This window comes from Phalacrocorax aristotelis, chromosome 9 (genome assembly GCF_949628215.1).
Source record: "Phalacrocorax aristotelis chromosome 9, bGulAri2.1, whole genome shotgun sequence".
NCBI lineage: Eukaryota > Metazoa > Chordata > Aves > Suliformes > Phalacrocoracidae > Phalacrocorax > Phalacrocorax aristotelis.
The window spans coordinates 28,304,971-28,331,292 of NC_134284.1; the positions used below are offsets into that span (position 1 = coordinate 28,304,971).

General features: G+C 47.0%; 1 protein-coding gene across 4 annotated transcripts in view; it reads left to right on the forward strand.

Annotated features, from left to right (window-relative positions):
* The window catches only part of INF2 (inverted formin 2), a 43,839-nt gene that overhangs the window by 13,839 nt on the left and 3,678 nt on the right, over positions 1-26,322 (forward strand). Inside the window, exons 2-22 of one of the 4 annotated variants that reach the window (XM_075104059.1) lie at positions 4,694-5,102; positions 6,499-6,614; positions 7,735-7,894; positions 8,694-8,727; positions 9,786-9,927; positions 10,031-10,172; positions 10,689-11,654; positions 12,840-12,985; positions 13,073-13,134; positions 13,761-13,863; positions 13,948-14,033; positions 14,575-14,675; positions 15,975-16,045; positions 16,162-16,269; positions 17,269-17,339; positions 17,980-18,100; positions 18,643-18,807; positions 19,517-19,619; positions 20,455-20,613; positions 21,635-22,399; positions 23,843-23,899. In XM_075104059.1, the coding sequence (XP_074960160.1) occupies positions 4,706-5,102; positions 6,499-6,614; positions 7,735-7,894; positions 8,694-8,727; positions 9,786-9,927; positions 10,031-10,172; positions 10,689-11,654; positions 12,840-12,985; positions 13,073-13,134; positions 13,761-13,863; positions 13,948-14,033; positions 14,575-14,675; positions 15,975-16,045; positions 16,162-16,269; positions 17,269-17,339; positions 17,980-18,100; positions 18,643-18,807; positions 19,517-19,619; positions 20,455-20,613; positions 21,635-22,399; positions 23,843-23,898 (4,074 nt within the window). In that variant the 5' untranslated portion in view covers positions 4,694-4,705 and the 3' untranslated portion in view covers position 23,899. Of the gene's footprint in view, positions 1-4,693; positions 5,103-6,498; positions 6,615-7,734; positions 7,895-8,693; positions 8,732-9,785; positions 9,928-10,030; positions 10,173-10,688; positions 11,655-12,839; positions 12,986-13,072; positions 13,135-13,760; positions 13,864-13,947; positions 14,034-14,574; positions 14,676-15,974; positions 16,046-16,161; positions 16,270-17,268; positions 17,340-17,979; positions 18,101-18,642; positions 18,808-19,516; positions 19,620-20,454; positions 20,614-21,634; positions 22,400-23,839; positions 23,900-26,322 lie in introns of those variants that run through there. The other 3 variants (XM_075104058.1, XM_075104060.1, XM_075104061.1) reach the window with 3 other exon arrangements.

The window sequence follows — 26,322 nt, forward strand, 5'->3', positions numbered from 1 at the left end:
AAGGGAGGAGAGGCTGAGCAGCAAAAGAGCTTTTCTTAGGGGCCAGTGCTGTCCCCCAGCAGCCTTCTGGAGGGAAGTGGAGGGCTGCAAAGGCAGCACGTGGGATCACAGAATCATAGAATCATTAAGGTTGGAAAATCAGACTACTTCAAAGGGCAGCAAGGTGCTGCTGGTCCCCCTCATGCCCCTCATCCTGCAGGATGGGCAGCAGGTCTGCTCCCAGAAAATCAGAATGGTTTTGGCCTGTAATTTTTCTCCCTTTTGTTTTGGCTTAGTTATACTTAGCTGCCCTGAGAAACCTCTTTTACATGTCCTCCCAGGTCCTTGCTGTGATCCATGTCATCCTGGAGGCATGTAATAATTTAGACTGAAAGCTGTGCTGTGCAGCTCTGCTCTCCACAGCTTCACAGGATGGAGAAAGTATTGACATGCCCTGATATATCTCCCGTAGATGTCATCTCCCTAGGAGCTGACTTGAAGGAGAGAGGGGCACAGAAAACTGAATCTGGGAAGCACCTGATTCAAAATCTAAGGAGGAGGATATTTTACGAACTGGGTTGGATGGATGCAGGGAACATCACAGCTTTGTTAAACCCAATGATCCAAAAAGTTAGCACCATGAACTGCAATGGTGCCGTGGCTTGGTGCAAGAGGATGAACCTTTATGATGTCTTTATGTTTCCCAAGGGAATCTGTTCAAATTAAGAGTGTTTTTACACTGATGCTTACTTAGTTGTCATTCCCCATCAGGCCTAACCAGCCTCTGAGGTTGAGAGCAAGATGAGGAGAGGGTTGCATTTGTCACAGTGAATGTTATGGGCTGTGGGTGTCCCCACAGCAGGAAGCACAGATGCACCTTCAGGACATGCCCTAGGGAGCAGCACTCAGCACCGATGCTGAGCACGTACCTGGGAGGGCAGACCATGGGTGCTTCAAGCACAGATACAGAGCCTGGGGACATACATTGCTTCCGCCATCGCATCCTCCTCTATGGCCTGGGCAGAAAAAACCAAAGCACACCGTGCCCTTCTGCTGGCAGGAGTGAAGCTACATTCCGCCTTCTAACTCTAGCGCCTTGTCTGTTGTTGACAGGGGACTTTCCATTCTGCAGCCAGCATAGCCTAGATGGTCTCTGTGAGACAGACAGAGGGATGCGTTCTGCTTTAATCTCTTATCTGTCTCACTCTGCTGAGATCATTTACCTGCTAATAAGCTCCTATGGTCAGAAATAAAAGGTGAAACTACCAGCCTTTTAAGGATGTATCTGAGTAGCTTTGCAACACTGTGCTCTACGGAAAATACAGAAAGATGTTGCATTCATAATATATCACACACAGCTGTGTTTGTAAACAGATTTATCACACCATCTGCAGAATCGTACTGCGGTCTCCATATTTAATTCCTTTCCATTTATATAGTACAGCTCCTATTTACTTTATTCTCTTTTTGCTATTAGATACATTAGCCACCGTTTTTTTCTCCCCCACAAGAAGAGTGCAATCAATCCAATTTGTTCAGCTTAGTGTATAACAAGACAAGGTGGTACTGTTCGGAGAGGTACCTGTCTGGGCTTGTTTCTCAGCTGTTCACATCTGAGTGGAGCAGGTGGGCAGGAAAGGATAACTCAGAACAAAATCTGCTGGTAAACAGGATGCTGTGTTGGTATTTCCTGTCTCCTGTTGTGCTGGTTGAGCTTAAGTTTCAAAAATCAGCTAAGCCTAAGGTCAATAATGCTATTACAATCTCTCTGACTTTCTGTAGCTGATACGGTATATAATAAAGCATTTGTACAACTGGGAGCAAAAAGCCAGCCCGTTTTGTTATCTGGTTCGATAAGAAACACTTAGTCATATGTGATTTTAAAAAGCGATTTGGTTGAGTATAAAAAGAAGTTGCACTGAGAGAGAGGGAGCTTGCAGTTGGCAGCCACTTCTGCAGCCCTTTGGCTGAACAGCACAATTCCTGGCACAGCTCCGGGCAGGGCAGAGCCCACCATGAGCCCGGAGGACCATCCTCCTCCAGAGGCCGCTCCCACCAGGTGAGGCTTTCTCACCCACAGGACTACAAGGCTTTTCCGTGCACACACAGCCCAAAAGCAGATTCTTTGCTTGGTGCACACTTTCACTTTGGGGAGAGGAAAGAGCCTGCGTTACAGCAAAGCCAAGACAAGGGACGAGTCCCACCCAGTGAGCCAGGGCTTGGCGCCTGCTACCAGCCCTTGGGTTTGTGCCCACCCCCTGCACAGAAATAAAAGATCCAGGACAGTGGATTCCCAGTATCCAGGTCAGCAGGAGGCTGAGTGGTCTTGGGTGTTTGGGGAAGCCACCAAAGAACAGGGCAGGGCAGGATGAGCTGTGCTCTGCCCTATGCGGATGGTCCTCACCACTGCCCTGCACTGCAGGGCTTCACCCACAGGCACTGGAAGAGGACTGCTGGGCTTGAGGCGCAGCCCGGGGCAGGGTTTGACCGCAACTCCTTAGAGGCACCTCTCCAGCCCCATGACTGTAAATTCACTGCGGTGAGAGGTGTGGGACACTGCCCTATTGCCAGGGCTGTGACCCTGGGGCAGGACACTTTTGCTTCTCTCTCTCTGGGAGGGAGGATTTCTCTTCAACTTTGCATTGAGCCTAACCCAAATTCCTGGGCGTGAGTGCAGATGTGTGGCTGGGGGTGACTAACTCCAACAAGAATTTTACCAGGAGTGAGTAAGGACTCTGGGCTGCAGGCAGTGATGACAAATCTTAGAAACTCAAGCCTGTACTTTGGCAGAAGGGTTTGTTGTTTGGGTTTTAGGGGTTTTTTGTATGGTCCTTTTTATTACTTCTCACCTGCACAGTGTGTTCTTAGATGGTATATTCACAACTTCATGTTTTTTGATCATGACCATCATTTTTTCAGATAACAGAACAATGAACAGCTGGGCGCTTGGCCAGTTCTTTAGCCTTTGAAGCAAAGGGAAACTCTGCAAGAGGTTTCTCCAGAGGTCTCTAAAAGGATCTTCTGTGACAATATCCCCCTAACTCCACCACCCCTCTGGCCCGTACTCAGCATAGCCTTTGATGCTCTGAGCTGTGAGCTGAGTGTCCCTGCCAGAGTCCCACCATCACCTTGTCCCAGAGGAATTGTTTGCACTCTCTCGAATATCCCATCCCTCTGCACTTTCCATCTTCCGAAGAGGCATGTTTAGGCCTATAACATCATGCCCTAAATCCCTACTGCAAATCAGTGAGCAAACATTTTGGCTGTATATTTGCCGAGGGGTGACTGCCAAAATGAGACACTTGGGTAAACCAGAAGCCATGCAGCTCTGCTGCGGCGAAGCAGCCAGGACCTTTCTCAACAGTGCAGTCCCCAGGAAAAATCACAAGGCAGGCTTTAAAATAATTTGATTATTTCCAACTGTTGTAAATGGTCTGTCCTTTATCTTTGCTTTCTGGCAAATAAAACCTTTCAGAGACTTTCAGTTTAGATTTTTCAAGCCTTTTTGCCACACGCTGCAGGGCTAGAAGCCCTTGTGCTGTAGCTGGTAAGGGAAAGTGAGACTCTTCTGTAATCCATCCAGTCCCCCAGGTTCTGGGTTTTGGGGGCCAACTGGCCCCCAGGTCATTCTGAGCTCGGTGTGAGCTCACCAGCCCAGGGAAGCAGAGGTCCCGGTGGTACAGCAGGGAGGGGAGGTAGTGTGAGCAGCTGGCTTTGGGTCCACCAGCCAGCCCCAGGTTTGCCCCTCTTCCACGGGACAACTGTCCTCTCCATTCAGCAATTCAGCTTTAAAATGGTGGCATTCGGATTTGAAAAGGATGTGCCTTGTATAACTTAATCACTGCAGATCTGAAAAATAAGGATCCTGCCTAAAACCATAAAATTTGGCACCAAGGGTTAATTAGACCTGGCTGTGCTATTTCTCTGTGCTGAATCAGCTCCTCACCCTCCTTGCTGCTAAGAGCATGGCCAAGATGGGCCATGTCCTCCAGGGAGGTGGGCCTTGAAGAGATGCCTCTCATCTCTGAAAAGAGGCACTGCTGTTTTCATAGCCTCCCGCTGCCACCCCTCCACCTGCAGCCTGTTGGGATCTCACGTTATCACGCACAAGTACCCCATTTTGCAAACATATTTGCTATTACAGTGGACAGGAAGAGATTAAGTGAGTGCTGTAAAACTGACCTCCACATCAGTCAAAAGAAACAAAAGCAAAAAATAACAAGGTAATCGGATGCTCTTATGAGCAAGATATGCTCAAAATGACTTCTCCATCCCATTATAAATTCTTAGAAACAGCACAGCCTCTCCAGCACAGTGAGATTTTAAAGTGGTTTAATGGGCATAAGGAGTTCAGAGCTGATAATGCCGCTTCCAACCTTATCCTTTCACTGCGTGAAAATAGGTAGTGGCTATTGACTGGTGTAAATTGGCTACTTTTAAAGCTGTATTTGTTCGATTAGATGTGCTAAGAGTCTCTCTACAGAGTTTTCAGGGCCTGAATGTAACGTGTGTGGTTAAGGAGGGGATATATTGAGTTTATTCAACAGAGGACTGGTTCCAGTGTGTGCCCTTCATGCTGGAGAGCTGGCCTAGGAGCAGGGACCTGCTGCAGTTGAGCTTTATGTCCTGATTGCTAGGAGTAAAACCAGGGCTGCTGGAGGGTTGTTGGCCAGTCCAGACAAACTTCTCACTTTGTCTTCTTTTATGATTTCAGGATGAACTGTTCATGATGTCGACCAAAAAGGAAGGTACCCACAAGAAGTGGGCTGCTCTGAAGGAGAAACTTGGACCCCAGGAGACCGACCAGTCAGAGGCCAACCTGGAAAATGCAGAGCCAGAGCTGTGCATCCGTCTCCTGCAAATGCCATCCGTGGTGAACTACTCTGGGCTGAAGAAGCGGCTGGAGAGTAGCGATGATGCCTGGATGGTCCAGTTCCTGGAGCTGTGTGGGCTGGACCTCCTCCTGGAGGCCCTGGACAGGCTGTCGGGGCGAGGAGTGGCCAGGATTTCTGATGCCTTGCTTCAGCTCACCTGCATTAACTGTGTGCGAGCAGTCATGAACTCCCACAAAGGCATTGAATACATTGTGAGCAATGAGGGCTACATCAGAAAACTCTTCCAAGGTGAGAAGACATCTTCCTGCTTCACCCATCACATGCGGCATGGCGGGGGCACTTCTCTGTTGCTTATCCTCCTGCCCTGCACCAGGCTTTTTGCAAGTTGTCGATCACAACTGATTAGTGAAAGAGATTGTTTTCTTCTTTAAAATAATATTGCCTTTGCCTTTGCCACTCAATGGTATTTAGATGGGCTCATTTCCACACAAATGTCTCTGTAGTTCACTGAGAAGCAAGGGATAAACCCAGCCTTAGCCATATGCAGGCATGAGGAATGCTCAACCCTTCAGTTGTCAGCAGACCTTTGCTATTTAGTCTTCGCGGGAGAGGGCAAGAGACCTAAAGGCCCTTAGTCTTTGTAGTCTCAACAGCAAAGGGAAAGGAATTTAAAAGGCTTGGAGACCTGTAGCCTGTAAAGAGGAGGGAGTGTGGCATGGTTTAGACTCAAGAGAGCCCATTCTCTGTGCTGCTCAGTCTGTTCCTTCTAGAAGATGGTAGGTAATACCACTTACTTTCTCCTGACATTCACTTGGCTTGTCGTTAGGTATGAAACTTGCCAGGGCATCTCCTGGAACTTACTGTACAGCACTTAATGATGATGGTGTTGGGAGGGTAACTTCCGTGCTGCTTCACAGAGCTGAGATCACAGCTGTGCCCAGAAACCCTTATTAATAGCACTTTAAACTGCATTTAGTCTGAAAGCTAGCTTGCTCCTCACTTCAGTTTTGAAGTCCTTTTCCTTCCTCTCCACCCTATATGTTCTTAATCAGTGTGAAATACAGAGCTGGCATTTTTGTGCTGTGAAAACCTGGGGGCATTCTGAGCTTTTCAGCAGTTGAGCTTCATTGTGCACTAATAAAGGAAAAATAAGATGCTCTAATCCGCTCCCTCCCAGCTCCCAGGGCTCACAGAGAAAGAGTAGTGGAAAGCAGGGAACACATGAGGACTGGTTAGAACAATTGGCCTACTTGATCTGCATATTGGGTGTTTCTGCACTAAAAATAAGACTCATTAATTAAGGAAAATAGTTCATCTGCTGTTCTAGAAAATACCCATTATTTCGTGAAAATGGCAAACAAAATGTGTGATTGTGAGTGCTGAGATCCTGGCTGCTGTTGCAGCATGCCACTGGTACATGGAAGAGGTAAACTACAAGCAGCACCAAAGTGCCTGTAGGTACCTGGAGCATTTACTGTTCCCACTAGACATTACAATCACAAAATGCTATTGGGGTGGGTTATCTATAGACTGGGATATTTCTCTTCCCATCTTCCATGTAGTGGCTCCACTCCTTCAGTCTTTTTTCTACCACTAGTCATAAGCCATGTAGCAGAAGATGCTGAGATTCAGAACATTAATGTCATCATAAATTCTGTTTTGTTTTGTTGTGTTTTTCCTCCAGCACTTGACACAACAAATGTCATGGTCAAAAAGCAAGTATTTGAGCTCCTGGCTGCACTGTGCATTTACTCATCAGATGGCCACACTTTGGCTTTGGACGCCCTGGACCATTACAAGGCAAGTGTTAGGCTACAGTAGAAGGTACAGCTCTGCTCTGATCCATGCAGGTAGATCTGTGTACCACAGAAAAGAGCTGGGAATGAAGGTCATTTTGCATCATTTTGGTAAAGGAGGCAGGGATTTATAAGGTGAAAACTGTATGTCGTGGTTTAGCCCCAGTCAGCAGCCAAGCACCACGCAGCTGCTCACTCACCCCTCCCTGGTGGGACAGGGGAGAGAATCAGAAGAGTAAAAATGAGACAATTCATAAGTTGAGATAAAGACAGTTTAATAGGTAAAGAAAAAGCTGCACACACAAGCAAAGCAAAACAAGGCATTCATTCACTCCTTCCCATGGGCAGGCGGGTGCTCAGCCATCTCCAGGAAAGCAGGGCTCCATCACGTGTAACGGTTACTTGGGAAGACAAACGCCATCACTCCAAATGTCTCCCCCTTCCTCCTTCTTCCCCCAGCTTTATATTCTGGGCATGACGTCACATGGTATGGAATATCCCATTGGTCACTTTGGGTCAGCTGTCCTGGCTGTGCCCCCTCCCAGCTTCTTGTGCCCCCGGCAGAGCACGGGGAGCTGAAAATGTCCTTGACCGGTGTAAGCGCTACTTAGCAACAACTAAAACATCTCCACATTATCACCGCTGTTTCCAGCACAAATCCAAAACATAGCCCATACTAGCTACTACGAAGAAATTTAACTCTATCCCAGCTGAAACCAGGACGGTAGGAAATTTGGCCTGGTCAGCATAAGTCCGTGGTGCTGCTCGGTGACTTGTCTGGACAGACAGCTGCCAACCACAAGGTTCCTTCTGGCAGGAAAAGCACTACTAGATTAACAAAATAGATGGTGCCACACCCCTGGGTTTCACTGGCCACGAGCTCAGGTATGAGCATCAGTCCTCAGAATGCGTAAAGGGATCCAAGAGCAATTTCACTGACTTTCTCTGCCAACCAGACCCTGCTCTGTAGCGGAGGAGTGCTGCTTTTACGTGTGTCTTCCTGTCGTGTGCACAGTGGGATAAACTGAGAGGTTTTAAGATGTTAATTCCATCTGAGAGCCTGCACCAAAGTGGTAGACATTTCTGAACTGTCTGAATGGAAATATTACTTGTGTTATTAACAGAGCGTGAAGAACCAGCAGTATCGGTTCAGCGTCATAATGAATGAGCTCTCCAACACAGATAACGTGCCGTACATGGTGACACTGCTGAGTGCTATCAATGCCATCATACTGGGGAAAGAAGAGCTAAGAACAAGGACACAAATCAGAAATGAGTTCATAGGTAAGGATATTTGTTGCATCTAACTTTCTCCAGAGAAAATCAGTTCCCAAACAGTTTTATTTTCAGATGTATCCATAAGGTGACTAAAGAGGGCTGGGGAGCAAAACTGCAAATATTAAAGGTAGACTCTTTTTTTTCCTTTGGTCTCTATTCTCTTCAACAACTTTTCTGTAACCACATTTTTTAAAATTTGCTGCTTTCACATAGTTTTGATCTTTTCTAGAATCCCAGCAGCACTTCAATGCATTTCTATAACCAACCACCTTATGTAGCTAGATTTCCATATGTTGCAACTCCCCATAAGAGAGATAAGGTTTGCCCTGTGTCTGCTCAGCTGAGCCACAGAAGCTGCCCTGTGATTCAGAAATAACTTTCCAACTGCTTGAATACCAGGGTCCTAGGTACTTTTGTTAGGATTCACCTCATGTAATGCACACATCCAAGCTGGTGAGCCTGGGCTCCGTTTCTCTCTGTGGAGAGCAAGGGACATTTGACCGCACCATTCATCTGACTGATTTATAGATGTCTAACTCAGAATGAGGTGACTCATGCCCTAGAAGTGCCTGTGTCCCTCAGTAACTCCAGGGGGATGCTGCAGTGGTTCACTCAGCTGCAGACACGTGTACCTTGGGTCTCTTAATTTACTAGATGACCCTACCTGCTTTGACAGATCCATCTGAAGATTTTTTCACTTTTTCTCCCTGCAAAAAGTGTTTATGAGCATAACATTATATAAAGATCATAATAGATCAGTGCCAGGTAGGTCATAATGCCAATATATCTGTTTTTGTTCTCCCAGGGCTTCAGCTGTTGGATATTTTAGACAAGCTAAGGTAAGGATCACTGTTTAAATTTTCTTTTATAAATGAGATTCACAGTAATATAGCTATGGAAACTTAATGCTTATCAGCCTTCTGTTGTATGAAGTGAAGTGTATGTGGGTGGAGTGGACCACATTAGTGTGCACCCGTTACACAGGAACCAGAGGCATTCGGCCAGTGTTAAGATGCTCTTGCCAGCCACAGTGTCACAGGGACAGTTGTTGGTGCAGGTGGCATTGACAGAGGCTCTGGGCACAGGTGGAGCAAGGCTCAGCGATGTCCTTGTTGAGGCTGCGTTTCAGACTGAACCTGAAGTGATGCTGTGGGCTCACTGAGCAGCTTGCTGTATCCAAACCCCTTCACTGCTGGTGTTGGTCCCAGAAGCACCCAGCTAAGACACTTTACTAATGCATATCTGGACATACCTGTCTGCAGTTTCTTAACTTAAAAATTATGTTCTGTCAGAAACACCCGTGATAAATTCTAGAATGCATTGTATGTGAGTTGCAGTTATCCATGTAACTGGAATTGCTCCATTCAACACCATAAAAATTAGAGAAGACATGATCTTTCTATACTGACAACTAACAAGGGTAGAGTTCCTGCACTGAGTGGTCTCAAGAGTACTAAGAAAGTTGTCTTTAGAGTGTTCGGGATTTTTTAAATCCTATTTTGAGTAACAGAGAAGGAAGTTTTTCAAACAGAAACATCACTGGAATATTTTCAATTTGTCTTGACTTAAAAAAAATAAGGTGGCCCAGTTACAAAAAGGTAGAAATACCACTCTGTTTTTACAACTCCAAGAAGTCAATACAAAGCATATGCTGGGTCAGGTTACGCCATGAAAAGTCCCATACATTTGTATGTGTCAAATGTAGAAGGAGGTACAGTCAGTTTAAGAAAAGATGCACTGATGGCATTTGATCCTTTATAAATAAGGTAGAGTTGGATACTTTCAACACAACTGGTTGAACCTGAGAGGCAAAGAGGTAGAATCCATTTACACAAAAACAATCATCTGAAAATCAGTGGAGGGCTCTCCAGTGAAAATGAATGCTGTAATATTGCAGAGACATAGAGGAGGAGGATCTGCTTATCCAGTGTGATACATTTGAGGAGTTCAAGATAGAAGATGATGAGGAATTATTAAAGATATGTGATGGGATAAACATGAATGATCATCATGAGGTCTTTTCATCTCTCTTTAATAAAGTAAGTAGGCCCTCACATGGGGCGCAAAGTCATGCAACGGCAAAGTTAACACACTTTGCCTGGAACCAGCTTTGCTGTGACGGAAAACTGCCCTGCCTTCCAGGTGAGCCGCTCTCCAGTCTCCATCCAGCTACTGTCCATCCTTCAGAGCCTGCTGCACTTGGAACCATCTCATGACTCCAGCCTCCTTCTGTGGGAGTCCTTGGACGCTGTAGTGAACAGAGCCCTATTGCTCGCGAATGACAGTAAGAATGACGTATCCATCCAGCCTTGCGCTCCCCTCTTGTTTTCCTCATCCCATCCAATGCCCACAAAAGTCCTTCCCAAATGTACAAGAAATAATCTATGGGACTTGCTAAGAGCTGAACAGAAGCTGGGACAAAGCTACACCTGCTGCACAGGGTTGAGACTTGAAGCAAAGCCCCAGACGTGCAGACGCCAGTGAGCGCTGCCCATGTTTAGCAGTGGTCTTGGGATTCACAGTCTTGCTCTGGTGGTTAGGCCCTGAGCTTTGGGTCATGGGAGTCAGGGGGAATCTGTCCTCACTGGTGCTGGCTAGTCTTGCTGGCAGGCATGCTCAAAACAGTGTTTATGGGTCAGGACCACAGGAAGGAAATTGCCTGGAAGCTAAAAGTGCAGTTGTGTAAAGTGACTCCAGGGAATGGGCTCTATGGCTCCAGATCTGCTGCTTGGCAAGGGTTGAATAGCGTGAAGCAACCTTTGGGCCCCATCCCTTCTCTGACCCCAACCCATTTCTCTAGTCCAAGGTAACACAGTTGAAGAAGTCATCGAGAGGCTGTTATCTATCAAGAAACATCCAAACAAGCAAAAGCGAGCTGAAAACCGGCTGTCTGGGATTGCAAATGGAGGCATCCAGGCAGAGACAGAGCCATGTGCAAGTGCAGCTCAGAGCCCAGTGGGATCATCAAACCCCTCCAAGGCACAAGCACCTCCCTCAGGGCCACCTGCCAATGAAAAGATCTCGTCCTCCCAGCTCACAGCCTGCTCTGCTTTGCTGGAGACCTCTAACCCTCCACCCAACAGTGCTCCTGCCCGAGCACCTCCACCCCCACCACCTCCACCCCCGGCTTCTGGCACCACAGCCGTGACCCCCACATCCCCCATGATGAATGCACCTCCAGCTCCTCTACTCCCTGGCATCCCTCCACCCCCACCCCCATTGCCTGGCATGGGGGCCATCCCTCCCCCTCCTCCCCCATTGCCTGGCATGGGGGGCATCCCTCCCCCTCCTCCCCCATTGCCTGGCATGGGGGGCATCCCTCCCCCTCCACCCTCACTGCCTGGCATGGGGGGCATCCCTCCCCCTCCTCCCCCATTGCCTGGCATGGGGGGCATCCCTCCCCCTCCACCCCCATTGCCTGGCATGGGGGGCATCCCTCCCCCTCCTCCCCCATTGCCTGGCATGGGGGGCATCCCTCCCCCTCCACCCCCATTGCCTGGCATGGGGGGCATCCCCCCACCCCCACCCCCATTGCCTGGCATGGGGGGCATCCCTCCACCCCCACCCCCATTGCCAGGCATGGAGGGCATCCCTCCCCCTCCACCCCTCCTGCCTGGCATGTCAGGAGATCATATAGAAACTGTGGTGGCCTCCCAATTCAGCTGCCCTCTTGGCCTGGGCAGGCCTCCACGCAAGACAGTGAAGACACCAACGTTGAGAATGAAGAAGCTGAACTGGCAGAAGCTGCCCTCCAATGTGGTGCGAGGTAGGTGTCATAAAGTCGCTGCTGCTTTAGGGGTGACACAAAAGAGAAAACACTGTCTTTGAGTTTGCCAAATGTGGTTGCCTCCATTTAGATACAGAACTTCCCCTTCTGACCTGCAGAGCTTAAATAAATAAATATGGTATTAAACTACTGATATAATAACCATTCTAACTAAATCAGTAGTTTGGAATAGCTTGTTTGTAACTAAAATACTTTGAAATTAAAAGAAGGGGGAGGGATGGGAATGTTTCCCTAATCCACCATGACCTGCCTTAGACTTGAGTTCTCAATAGGCTCTGATCTGAGTTCCCCAGACTTTCATTCTGCAGATCATCTATACTTTCATCTGGGTATATTAAAGTCATGAGTAAGAGTGCAGGTAAGGATCACGTCAAGGACATTGAAAGAATTGGAGACCCGTGCGAATCATTGACTTCTCTCTTGATTTTTGGGTTACATTTCCCTGTCCTAGCGGATCCAAAGAGAAGCATGAAATGTGAGAAGAAGCCAGGACAGGCAACGTCAGCTTTGTCCTAGACAAGCAAGGCGTCCACTGCATGGAAGTTGGCATAGGTGAAGTCTAAATAAGACATATTTTCAATCACAGAGGCAGTTAATTGTTGGGATTATTTCAGTAGAGACTTTTGCAGGCACATTTGGGTGATTTTTTTAAAAATATGCTTAAGAAAATGCAGTGGGAATTAATTCAAGCAGTCCTATAGCCAGCATTATACAAGGAGGCTTGATTATAAAGTGAAAAATGGAGGAAGTTCACAGTCAGAGAATGGCCAGGTTGTGGCCAATCCCTCAGCTAGCATGCAAGGGAGCAAAAATAATATCAGCCATGGGGCTAGGAAAGAAATGGATGAAGTCCTTTTCATGCTGATCCAGTTTGCCTACTGTGGAGGAGAAATGCAGGTGTATAGGGAGGGATGTGCCCAGTGCTGTATCTCCTTACCAGCACATCTAGGGGTAGAGCACCCGGTTTAATTACTCTTCAGGCCCTTTGGATCCTGCTTGTGGGACTTGTCCCTCCTAAATAATTAGTATTTGTCCAGGACTAATATGTCTTTTCTTATTTCATTCATATTCTGAGAAGTGTCCCTTCTAGCAGTTCACATTGCCCCAAAAGCCAGGCGCTTTCAGCTGTCCCCGTAGCCAGTCTGACACCTTCTCTTTTTTCAGAAAGTCACTCAATGTGGGCTTCAGTGAGCAGCAGCAGCGAGGAAACTATAGAGCCCAATTACACAAGCATAGAGCAGCTGTTTTGCTTTCCACAACCAACCGTTAAGGAGAAAACGGCTGCACCAGTGAAGGCAGAACCGAAGGAGGTGAGGAGGTCCCTCTCATTCTTTCAAATAAAGATCACTGCAGACAGCTCATCTAATACAAGATATCTCTTTTTTTCTTTAATGAAGATCACATTTTTGGACTCCAAGAAGAGTCTCAATTTGAACATATTTTTGAAGCAATTTAAATGGTAAGATATGGCCAGTTTTCATGATGATTGACTGAACTTTGAGCAGGTTTTGCATAGTATCTGGAAGGTCCTCATGAAATCTGTTTTATCCAATGCACTTTGGTGGTTTGTGTTACTAAAACATCTGAACATTTCCCATCTTGTCCTACACTGTCTTTAAAATACTGAGTTTAGGAGTTCAATTGTTTTTACGTACAATATCCCCATATGTTGACAAAGGCATTACATCTCTGTGTTACAGATAAAGTTGTGGCACAGTCTTTTAGGGTGGCTTAGGCTGTGAGACACCTCTGGAGGTCAAATTCCTCCTCAAAACAGGGCCAATGGAGAAGTTAAGAAATAAATTTTCTTTTAAGGTAATCAAAGACCCAGAGAGAGAGATCTGAGTTGCAGCATTCATCTCTGACCTTGAGTCATTTGACCAGGGCCAGAAACAAAAATTGGGGCATAGCAGGGATCCAGGTCCCAGTTCTAAGTTAATCATAGGGACATAGCTTTCCTTTTGGATTATTGTGGCTCTCACCAGGGAAAGCATGGAGCACTTGCACAGATACATGTCTCAGTAGCGTGTGATTGTGGAAGAGGGGTCTTTGGGTGACAGCTGACTCTGTGCCTCTTCCCTGCAGCTCCAACGAAGAGGTGGCTGCCATGGTCCAGAATGGGGACCGGACCAAGTTTGACGTTGAGGTTCTGAAGCAGTTGCTGAAGCTGCTGCCTGAAAAGCATGAGGTCAGGAGGGAAAATGGTACCCTTCCTTTACAGAGCTGAACACTCAGTGCAGTCCCACAGCCTTAATTCTTTATTTCTCATTAGATAGAAAACCTGAAGGCCTTCAAAGAAGATAAATCAAAACTAGCAAACGCAGATCAATTTTATCTCCTCCTCCTTCAGATTCCCAGGTAAGGGTGTTGGTCATGAACTTTAGCCCGATCTTTTTCTTGGGACTCTGGGAAGTTTAAGTTTCTTTATAGGAGCCTCACAGACAGACACTGATGGATATAGTGGTGGATTCCCCCTTCCATCTTTGAGCTGTCCCTTTCCCTGTTACCCTTGAAGGGCTGCTGCTGTTCCAGCACCTCCTCTCCCTCTGAAGTAGCAGAAGCTGGCCCAGACCCAGGGTCAGGCCTGCCCAAGGGGTCCCATAACTTACTGAAAGGCAGTCCCAGATGCAATGCTAAGAAAGGGGAACCCGTATCTCACACGGTGGTCAGTCTTCAATTTGCTGATCACAGTGCATCAGCAGGAACTATACCCCCACTGGTCCCCAAGGCAAGCAGCAGCCCCTCACCTCCCTCCACAAGCCACAGACACTGGTTTGATTTGGTTGTGATTGACAGTGATGTTGTGGGGTTGCCAGACTTACTGGTGATGTGGGAAGAGGGCCGCTGTGCTGGCCAAGATCACAGTGGCTTTAAGCTTTGACTCAATCTCCATCCTTAGCTACCAGCTGCGCATTGAATGTATGCTGATCTGTGAAGAGACCACTGTTGTGCTGGACATGATTCAGCCAAAAGCTGAAGTCATCCGGAGAGCCTGCGAAGGTAAATGACCTGACCTTATTTCTGGAGCTTATTTATGACAGGAACCTTTAAGTCCCCCAAAACTCCCCTGGAGCTCTGCAGTGATACTACCCAACCCCACAAAAAACTCCCCTGTGGTCTATTCACTGGTTCGACTGCAGAATACGGGATGCAGCTTTAGGTATCTCCAGTGATGGTCAAACCCTTAATAGGACCAGAGATCATTCTCCCTCACTCTCAGCTCTCTTTCTGCAGCAGATGTAGTCCTCTGAAGTACGTTCAGTGGTGGAGCGTTGGAAGCTTGTCAGCCCTTTCAAGCCAAATTTAGACAACAGAGCCAGCCCCGTTACAGCTAATTCATCTGGCATTATTTGCTACATTAAGACCTTCACACAGCAATTTTCTCTGCTGCCAGAAAAGCACACCCCAAACTTCCCCCAGGAAGTAGTGATGCTTTAGTTTTTCCCTGCCCATAAATGGAACCAGAAGATAAAGTTTGTTATTTTGGGCTATAAATTCCTGATACTCCAATTTTGTGAGTACATGGAGAGCTTATGCAATAGGTTTTGGCTTCCTGTGGCAGAAACCTCAGGTCTCACCCCACTGAGAGCTCCTCTTGGCACTGTCAAGTGCCACCTGTCCCAGAGCCAGTTCCCCCCAACTCCTGCTGGGGGTTTCTCCAGCTGGCATTACAGCTGCCTGCTGGGATAAATTGAAGCTTCCCCCAAAAAGTGCCTTCCCAGCAGCCCAGTTGCCCTTTTGGAGCTGTTTGTGCCTCAGAGCTGAGTGCTTCAGAAAGCACGCCACTGCAGCACTGTGTCTTAAGGACAGGGACTATACCCTTCATGCCCTGATAATCTCCTTCACCATGCGAGACCAAGAACAGGGTGAGCATGTCTGGTTTTAGCAGCTGGCAGATAATCACAGGGCTGTCAGAAATGGCTTCACTGCACAGCTGAATGGAGTCTGCAAGATTAAAACTACCGCCCAGTTACCCTTGTCCACACCAGAGTAATTCTGGGTACTTCCAAGGAAGGCAGTGAGTTGATGGGTTGTTAGTGAGGAGGGTCCAACTCCAGGTTATTTTCCATTAGGAATGAGAGACCAGATGCAAAGAAAGAAACCTAAGTCAACAAAACTTTTACAACTTGAGGAATTGAATCTGTGTAGAATCAGTTTCTCTGCAGGTTGAGTCATTGGGCTGCAAAACTGAAATATCACATTTGGTTTGGTGGAATTCAGAATCCCAATTTCAGTGCAGTTTAGGAAACATTCTAGTATAATAGCGGCTTTTGTTTAAAAACTCTTTATATTTTTCAGATCTTCTGAACAGTCATCGCCTGCCCCTCTTTTGTCAACTGATTCTCAAAGTTGGAAACTTTCTGAACTACGTAAGGACTTGTTTTGTCTTGTCACCCACATACTGTAATGACTGGGGGGATGATTCCTTTAGGATTGTAATTTGGGTGGGCACAGGAGTTACATCTGCTTTTTTTCTGTCTTGTAGGGAAGTCACACGGGCGATGCCGATGGATTTAAGATCAGCACTTTACTCAAACTAACAGAAACCAAAGCAAACCAAACCCGCATCACACTGCTCCACCATATTCTGGAGGTACCACTGCCAAGTCCTGGACAATAGTGAAGGGGGAGGATTTTATCATGGATGAACCATTTCTCCTACTCAACTTTCAGTTAATGCCACATGCTTGTATTCATATCCTCCCTAGCTAGCCACAGTGTCACAAGATGGGAGCATTTGAATCACTTAGGCTCGAGGAGGCTGCTTGTGGGCACTACTCAGGAAGCTCCTTATTTTAAGGCTTGTTCTGTTTTCCTCCAGCATCTTTCCTGCAATGGCTGGAACTTCCTTTTTCATATTTGTGCAATCTGCACATCATCAGCTGCAAACCACAGAGCACATGGCTAACAAAGCTGTCCTGGCTGGTCTGTATCTATTTAGCCCTTCTGCCTTTCCATGGCCTTTTCCTTTTTCACCAGACTATGCTCGAGCTTTCCGTGCTTTTCTCCAAGCCCCCATGGCTTTCTTATTCCCTGCAATGCTGGTTTTCCCTTTTTTCTCCATGCTCTGCTCTACCACCTTCATTCATCAAGGTCTCTCCATTCCAGTTATGCATGGTCAAGCCCTGCTTTAGCTAGCAGTAGCTTCAGCAAGCAGAGCTATGAAAGTAAATTGTGCAATTAAGATTCAACCCCTTTTGATACCCTCCTGGGACCACAGGAAGTGCCAGACTGTATCAAACCACAGTCCTGCCTCTTCCCATGGTCAAGGGTAGGTGTATCAGAAGAGGGTAGAAGAAGAGCTCAGCAGCAGGTCAGCTTTGCTTTGAACTATGAGTATTTCTCAACATTCAACCCTCTTGTATGTTTTTATACATACAAGAGGGAGCAATGCCCTTCCTCTCTGAACATGCTGTCCTGTTTTGAATGCAGCTCAGCTCTGCGAGGCAAAGCAAACTGCAGAGGAGGGGTAGCAGCAGGACGTGGTGCAGTTGTCCTTCCTGAGCATTTCTGCCTTTGTCTCTTCCTCCCAGCTTCCTCTCTCAGCTCATGGCACACAGCAAATAACACTTCTTTCTCTCTTCCACTTCAGGAAGTAGAAAACAGCCACACGGACCTACTGGAACTGCCAAAGGATCTTGAATATGTTTCAAAAGCAGCAGGGTAAAATTGTGTGTCACTTCCTTCAAATTAAAACCAAAAATAAATCCCATACACATCAACAATGTACCAGAAATTAGGACACACACAGCTGGTATAGCACATTAACAAGATGACATCTTATTTAGTTTTAACCAAAAGATTTGGTTGATGAATGTTGAAACCCCTTTAATATATAATAGTTCTTCTACAGCTGGCAATACTTAGGGCTGAAATTTGCAGTGCATTTAGTTAATGTTACCTCCCAGGCCCTTCCAAACCTGCGCTGCCTTTGTGGTAGCAGGAGCTTGTGAAGGGCAGCTACCCAGAAGCATTTCTGAAGCGCCTTCAACCACAGAAGGTGAGCTAATGGCGAGTTCTGAGGGTAGAGAACAGCCCTTTGAAAGGGTGGACTTTTTTTGGAATTCATTTACTCAATACACAAAGTTGTAGGTAGACCTGGCAGCCTTTTCCTAAGTGGTGTGGAGGGAAGCTATTTTCTATGAAGAGTTTGGACGGTATAGAGAGTTCAGACTCAGGTTTCAGTTCAGTGAAGTGGTGGGAAGCAGAGGGATAAACAAGCTGCCAGCTCAGACTTGTCCACTCTTCAGTCAGCGCAGGATACCAGAGTGTCAACTAATGGGGGGGTTCTATGTGATTTCAGAATTAATCTTGATATTATACGCACGGAGTCCAGTACCAATTTAAAGAATCTGCAGGAGCTTCAGCGAAAGGTCTTATCATCAAATGACGATGTGAAACAACAGTATGAGAAACCTATCCAGGTCAGTAACGGAGCTCCCTTGTACCTCCCCCATTACACACACAGAGGCAGTGCACGGTACATATGCAGCTGAGGAGGCTCATGAGAGGGTGGAGAATATTGCTGAGACATTCTCTCAGATTTGGAAATGGGCTGTGATGCCACACAACCTATTGGTGTTTATTTGCCACCTCCACCCCAAACCTAGGTACCTGAGTCCCCTGCCCCACCTGCTCTCTCCATTCTGTTGTGTCACTCCTCACTTTGAGTGAAGATCTACAGCCTCTGTGTGGATCACCAGAGTAAACCCCTTCTCCTGGGATTAAGCTTTGCATTGTGTTTTCCATGTCTTGCTCAAGCCATCCCTGTAAACTGGCAATAGCACAGACACCAGGAGCAAAGATCACCTGCAAATCTCAGTTTCTTCCCACGCCATGAGCTCTGCTGGAGTTATACACCAGGGCCCTGCTCAAAGCTCTTATGTTGACAGCCTTTTTTCTTTAAGTGCACTTCACTCAGTGGTCTCTGGATAGTGTTTTACTGTGTATATTAAATGCATTTCAGGATAGCATTGATGCCTCCAGAAAGCTGGAAGAAGAATTTGAAACCATTGAAAGAAAGAGAGAAGAACTTGCAAGCTATCTCTGTGAAGACCCAAGCAAATTGTCCTTAGAGGACATATTTAGCACCATGAAGACCTTCAGAGATCTGTTTATCCGAGCCCTGAAGGTTGGCATCTGCATGCATGGTGCTGAGCATCCCTAGTGCTGGTGCATGCCTCTGCTCTGACAGACAGGTGGGACAGGCACCCAAATCTGGTGTGGGGGAAGATGCTGGTTACAGCCCCCTCCTTTCCATGCTTGGCATGAGGTCACCTGGGGAAGGGGTGTTTGATCTCTGCTCCACTGCATCCTCTTGCAGTGCAGGTGCTCCTGCCCCGGCCCAGACCCTGGTGATTTGTGATTTCAGTGCAGCTTTAGCTGCAGAGTCACAAAGGTGCTTTGGAGTCAAGTGCGTAAATTTTAGAGGAATGGGCTTATAAATCTTACCCCTTTACTCCAACCTGAGCAGACAGGCTCAGAAGGGGGATGTATAGTAAAAGGCCACCAATTTAGAAGAAACTGTGGCTTCAGTACCTTCTACTTTTACCTCAACTAAAGGTCAGGCAGAAGATCTGCACACTGGTAGGTAGCTGTGTTAGGCAGATCACTGCTGCCATCTCCTACTGGGATGTGGCAGAGTCCTGGCCAAGCCAGTGGTGTCCCTCTCACCCGCTCGGCAAGACAGCCCATTCTCCATGCCCATTTTATTTACTGCACAGGATAAGGCCAGAATCTCTTTTCCTCCTTTGCAACCATCTGCAGGTCATCTTTCTTTTCACTGACTTTTCCAGCAGACATTTAGCCAACCTTCTTATGTCCCTGTTACCTCGCTGCAGGAAAACAAGGACAGAAAGGAGCAAGCTGCCAAAGCAGAGAAGAGGAAGAAACAGCTGGAAGAGGAAGAGGGGAAGAGACAGAAGGGAGAAAATGGAAAAGTCAGTGAGTATCTGAACAGGCTTTAAAAAAGAGAGATGGTCTTGCGATCCCAAATTGGCTGGGAGAGCTGACCGGAGCTCTTTGCTGGTCCTGCTTTAATGGACCAGTAGCAGTAATTTATTTTGTGGGTTTCCAGGTGCTGGCTGACTAAAGGCTTTTAGGTCTTATAGCCATAGCTAAAAATTGTCTTTTCACAGTTGCAGCTGGGCAGAGAAGTTAATTTTAGGTTTTCTGACTGAACAGAAAAAAAAAAATCAAATTGAAACATTTCAGTTAACTTTTTCAGTTTCTAAACATAACTTTTGAATCCCAAGTCTAACAAGAAACATTTGGCTTCTCCCCCCCCTCCAAAATCCCCTTATACACTTGAGTAGTCTCTCTTTACCAGAGACTCCTGATACCCCAAAAATCTTGCCGATAACTTAAATCTGCCTTTCTCTGGATGAAAACGAAAGACACAGCTGGAAAGTACAATTGGAAGAAGCAGAGAGGAAAGAAAAATCAAGATCACCTTCCCTCCACTCCCCCAGCCCCCCCAAAAAAAGCCCTCCTACCAACACGGATATCAAACAGGAGGTGTTTCAAGGTCTCAGTATAATCAATGCCACTGGTCCAACCTGTAGCACACAGGCTTTCGGGTAGACCCTTTGGCTTCAGCCAGGACACACAGCTGCCAGAGGCACGGAGCACAGGCTGCTCCCAGGCCTGGCATCAGTGCCTTCCTTTTGCCCAGTGGTTGCTTGTACCAGGACAGCATTACCTGCCCCAAGCATCACTGCAAAGTATCCTTCTGCCCCATCTCATGGGAAGATTTAACACCCATCTGTCTCTATCCTAGTTAAGAAGGGAGTGGTGAAGCAGGAGGAGGTGTGCATCATCGATGCGCTGCTGGCTGACATAAGGAAAGGATTCACGCTGAGAAAGACAAAGAACAGACATGAGTCGGATGCAATTCCTAAAACCTCACCTGCAGAGAGCCTGGAGGAGAGCCAGTCTGGTAAGGACGCACACCTGACTGTACCTGCAGCTATTCATTCCCATCTGCCTCTGAGCCTAAGCCAAGCGCACAAGCAAGAAGCCTTTGTATTCACATTTGGGGCATTTTATTTAAGGACGCTCTGCAGCCAATGCTGTGGAGAAGAAGAGCAGAGATCCCTGAGCTGACACCAGCCAGGTCTGCCCCAGAATTACCAGCAATTTGGAGCAGCATGGCCTTGTACCCATGCTGATAAACCCTCGAAGAGGCACGGCCCTCGGGTCAGCCACAGTACCATGCTAATGAGGCGCTGGTGTCATCCCCACCTGAGTCCCCTCCATGCTTTCAAGTCTCAGTAGCACAGCTTGTCACTGCCTTGGAGACTGCTGCACCCTGTCTCAATCTACATTTGGGAGTCTAAAGCAGCCCTTAAAAAAAGACCAGAAACCCCTGCTTGCAGAAGGACCCAAGACCTTTAGGTGATTGTTAGGAGATGCCCATGGGTTTACCTTTTCTTTGGTCTTATGACTTCAGTGTCAGTGCACGTTAGATAAGTCGAGGGACGTTGGCCTACCGTAGAGCCTGACTTATGCACTGTGGCTCTCCTAAACCTGCTTTGCAAGGGCAGGATTGGGCCGGCTGATGGCAGTTTTGACATCCCCATGCAGCCAAGCCAGCAGACTCGGCTGGTTCAGGACCTTGCAGGCAGATTTCCAATTCCTGCTGTAGGCTTTCAGACACCCCTGCAAGTCCAGGGACTTGCATGGAAATCAGTGTGTTGGCAGCAAGGACACATAAACACCTGCTGAAAACAGAGCAGGGACTTTGCTGAGCAGGAGCCTTGGAGTCTGTCCAACTGGGGTGACCACATGGGGTATAAGGAGAGGAGGTATAGAGAAGATAACATGGTACTGTCTCTGCATAGCTGCTTTAAGGTCAGTGCACCCTCTGCAGGCAACTGCTCTCCCAGTGGCAGAAACACCTTTGCTGATCCCAGGTGCAACTCTGCAGCTTTGGCTGATTGCATGTTTTTTGTTTGAAGGAAAGAGCCTTAAGGATCCACAGGCAGCAGGAAAGCAGATCAATGATAAGGCCAAGCAAAACAACGATAGTCATCCCTCAGAAAGCACTCCCCCCTCAACCACTGCCCTGATGGAGATGGGAGGAGATGTTAAAAATGCCTCAGCTTCAAGCCAGGTGTTATCTAAAAACAATGCTGGAGGAGATTTGCCACTGGAGTCCCGGACAGAAAGCCCCTCAGTAAGCTTGGTGGAAGCTGATGGGGCTGGTCAGCCCACGCCAGGCACTGGGATGGAGCAGGCAGACAGCTGGGCAAGCCTCCAGCCAAACACAAAGAGCAGCCCCATCGCCTTCTCTACTGCTAACATAGGCACAGGGATAAGGTTTGCGCGCAGCAGTTCAGGCACTGCTCTGAGAGACCAGCTCAATGGGTCCATCTCAGAAGGCCAGGACAAGGAATGCCCATCTGATGGCTCAGACAGTTACGGGCTGGCACAGGAGCCAGAATCCCAGCCAAGTGAGACCAGAGTCGACCCTTGCAGTGCTCAGTTTACTCCCTGTGATGAGGCTCATCAGGCAGAGTTGAAAGAGATGGTGAAAGAAAATGAAGACCCTGGTACAGACTCACTGTTAGACACCTCCCAAGAGAAGTCCTTCTCAGAGGAGCCAGCCACCGACTCCTCTTGTTCAGCAACACTCCCCTCAGGGCAAACACACCCTGAGAGAGAAAAGCAGAGGCCATCTGGGAAACGGAGGAAGAAGAAGAGGCACAGCAAAAGCTCCTCAGGTAGCGTATTTCATATACAGCTCTCAGGGGCTGAGTTAATTTGGGAGTGCTTCCTCATATATTTATATATACCTGTTTCCCCCACTTTGACGTCTGATGCCCCCTGCCCCTAGAGCCACTCTGTTATTTTTTTTAAACCTGGAAGAGATTTAAAAAGAAAAACACAAGCATTGCTCATTCTCTTGACATTTATAAGTAGTTTATAAAGGGGTAATGATGAATCAATAATTAAAAAGCCCATTACACATACGCAGTAAAGATGGCAATAAGCACATCTGTCAAGTGTGCTAAAGACAGCTACAAGGCATGGTTATGTGCAAACAAGAGCTCCATTAGAGCAGTGATTAAGGGCAGTTAATACTGGGTATTTAATCAGTGATCACCCTCCTCTCAACTACTTAAAAATGCATAAACCCAGCAACATCAGCACTGCCTGGGGTGTTTGGTTTTTCCTCTCCTAAGCCTCCTTGCAAAAGCACTTTGCATGCAGCAACTTGAAAACCTGCCCCAGGGGTACTTCAGGTGGCTCCTGAACATCAGGCCCTTGAGTTCTCACTGCAGGGTGAGGGGAGAAACCAACAATTAAAAAATAGCATCTCGCTGATGCTTGTGTGAAGGATTGTATTTGGCTGGCCAAATGGTCCCTCGTACTGGGCTGCCCCACTGGTGCCAGGAGAGAGCTCGGCTGCCGGAGGTGTGGAGCAACGCCATTCCCTGCCTCACGGCAAACATCCGCAGCTGGTCCCAAACCTGGGAAGTGCATCCAAGTCCCTCAGACTCTACCAGGCTGAAGTCACCCTTGGGTGGGTACTTTAATCCCAGAGTAGAGGTGCCTCATAGGGAAGACACATGGGTCTGTCAGCCTTTAGAAAGATGCAATGTATTGTCCAAGGCCTGTTTTCTGCAAGATCCTATGGTCAAGCAAATGGGCAGGAACGTGGTGGAAGTCTCTTTTTATCAATGTTTAATGTTTTTCCTTCCAAGGAAGGTGGAGGAGAAATGAAAGGAGGGTTTGAATACCCACTGCTGAGAAAGACAGCATGGGTTGAGCATCTGCCACAGAGGAACTTACCCTTATAATGCCTGGGGCTGCAGTTATTTATGTTTCTAAACATGCCACCTTCCCCTAGCTAAAAAACAAGCCACAAACCAGAAGTGGTTTCTTGGAGCAGTGGTTCCCAAATTTGCTTCCCAAGAGGAGCTGCAGCAAAGGGAGCACCCCACGCTCCCAGCCACGGCGATGCTTTCCTGACATCTGAAATTAGTATTTCTGGCTAAGGAACTGACCCTCCCCAAAAGCCACAGGGCTCACTGGGCATCCAAGGATGGCATCTTAGGAACCTCTCTGCTACTAGACAACACTTTCATCGTAAAAAGTTCCATTGTTAAATTTGCCTTGCCATGATCAGCTATACTTAGTGTCTCTCTTTTGTTTAAAAGCAGAGGTTGAGAGTGATATTGGAGATAATAAAACAAAAAAAGGTTGTGTGATACAATGAGGTATGTAAACTTGCAAAGGTGTTTCTATGTGAACTAACCACAGCACTGGGACTTCACAGACCTAATCAGTACTGAGCATATCAGCTAAGCTTTTTGTCTTGGTGTCTAACCACAAATACATGTAAAATAAATTTGTTACTCTGATTTTTACTCTCTGGGGTGTTGATCTTGCGTTGAGTGGAGTCAGTGCTGATCTCCCCTCAACACAGGGTTGCAGCCCACATGTCTGTCCTCTGTGTCAGCAGCAGCCAAACCTCCTTTCCCTGCAGATAATTAAAAGTCATTGTTCTAACCAAGTGAATACAGCTTCGTGTGATAAACAAAGTCCTTGCTTTGATCCTATTATTTTCTCAGAAACTGTAAAAATGCAATTTCAGTACCTAGTTCCTGCAAAGAACAATGTTTGCTTTGCTTGCGGGTAGCCACTTCCTACAGCACCATTTAAATATAGGTATCTGAAACAGGGAATAAAACACTGGGCCTGGGGAGAAGTACTGGTTGGGGCAAGAAAGCAGCTCCAACTCGAAGCCAAATTCACTTCCAGAGTTGCACACAAAGTAGTCAGTTGGAGCAAACAGACTGTGCACGCTTACGTGCATTCATGCAGCTGTCTGGGATGTGGATGTGGAGAGAGAGTAATTTGGCTTTTGTCCCCCCAAAAAATAATACAGGTAAACCCAATTTCTAGTGAAACTGTCTACCAAGTTCCCTGTATCCTTCACTGATGCTGGCAACATACAGTTGTCCCTCAAAAGAAAACTTAACAATTGTCAGGATGAGACTTTTGTTTGCAAAACTGTGCCTGTCTTTACAGCAACTGGAAAAGAAAAGCAAGAAAAAGAAACAACTGAAACACCCACTGTACTGAAATTGCATACTTACGCATTGTCCTTTCCATGTTGATGAGTATCTCTTATGAACTGAATCAATAATGTCAAATCGCTCACTGTCTCATTTCCTGAAAGGAATGTATTTATTCTCCAGCATCCCCAGTGCCCGGGGCTGGGAACCCAGCCAGGAGCCCAGCTCCTGTGCAGCCAGGCGGCCCCGGCCCCTGGGGCTGTAGAGCAGAGGAATCTGCAGGATTTCCACACAGGGTTGCTTTTGATCCTGCACCTGAAGCATCATTGCTAGTAAGAGAAAAGGAGATATAAATTGGGTAGTTACAGTCCTGACTATTCCTGCCCTCCTCTTGGCCCTTTCTGTGCCATACCACAGGATTACATCAAGTGGAAGAGGGAAGTAACTCTGTTAGTTTAAAAATCCTGCAGAAGATTTGCAGCAAGAACAGAAAACAGTAGCAGTGAGGCACAGGTAAACATGTCAGGACCAGTGGTCATGCTGCACAGGGAGGGCAGCTGGAACTGTGAGTTAAGCGTAACTCAGATTATGTATGTTTTAAGCACAGAGATGCCAGCATGCAGGCTTAAAAAAAGTCAAATTTTAAAAAAACCAGACACACAGAGCCTTGACTTCCCCTTAGAAGGCATAGGAAAGCAATACCAAGGAATGCATGGACAAACTGTACCTTTATGAAGTGACCGAATCAGGCAGGAATTTCAGCACATCCTTGAAATGCAGCGCCTGGCACAGCCGCACCGCACCGGCAGCGCCCAGCTGTGCTTCAGTGCCGGGAGGGCAGAGGTGAGCTGCACCTTCAAACCTGTATTCCTTTTTCCTCTGCTCCTGTCTTTACGTCACTTGGAAAGGTCAGAAGAAACAAAACCTTGTTTGCTTCTGTTAATGTGCAGCCACAGTGCTTCCTCACCCAAATGCAGCTCAAGTCTATCCCTCTTGATATGACTGACTCAACAAGCCTAGTGCTCCCCATCAGTATTTTTTCCTAGGATGATCAGCTTCTGTTTGGGTTTTTTTTATTATTTTTATTTATCCCAAGTGCACATGGCCTGTTCAGGTCACAGCACCAGTTCTCTTTTGGTACAGGATATTTCTCTCTTTGGTGGATTTTCTGGATATGGAAGTGGTTGGATCTCAGCAAAGCTGCAGGAATCTTCTTCCTTCTTGTGCAGATCTGGCTGCAGGGATCAAGACTTGATCCCCTTATCAGATTTTAGAGCTTTTGTAACAGCACCAGAGTAAGGGCAGGAACATCCTGTGACTCTATGAAATAATATTTCAGAGCAGTAAAAGACTGTTGTAATCAGCTACTGAGTTCTTTCCCCACATTGACTATATCTTATTATGCAGAAATTTCTGTATTTATGTTAACGTTCTTTAAATGTCAGCTTTTACACCCAAAAAGTGGTATCTCACATTATCTCCATGTTCCTGAAAGAAACGGTAAAGCCTGTTTTCCAGTGGAATGAAGGCATGGGTGGTCACACTGTGTTCATATGTGTGCTGCTAACATCTGAAGTCATTTCCAACCAAATCTGAAAAGACCTTGAAGAAGGACCATTTAA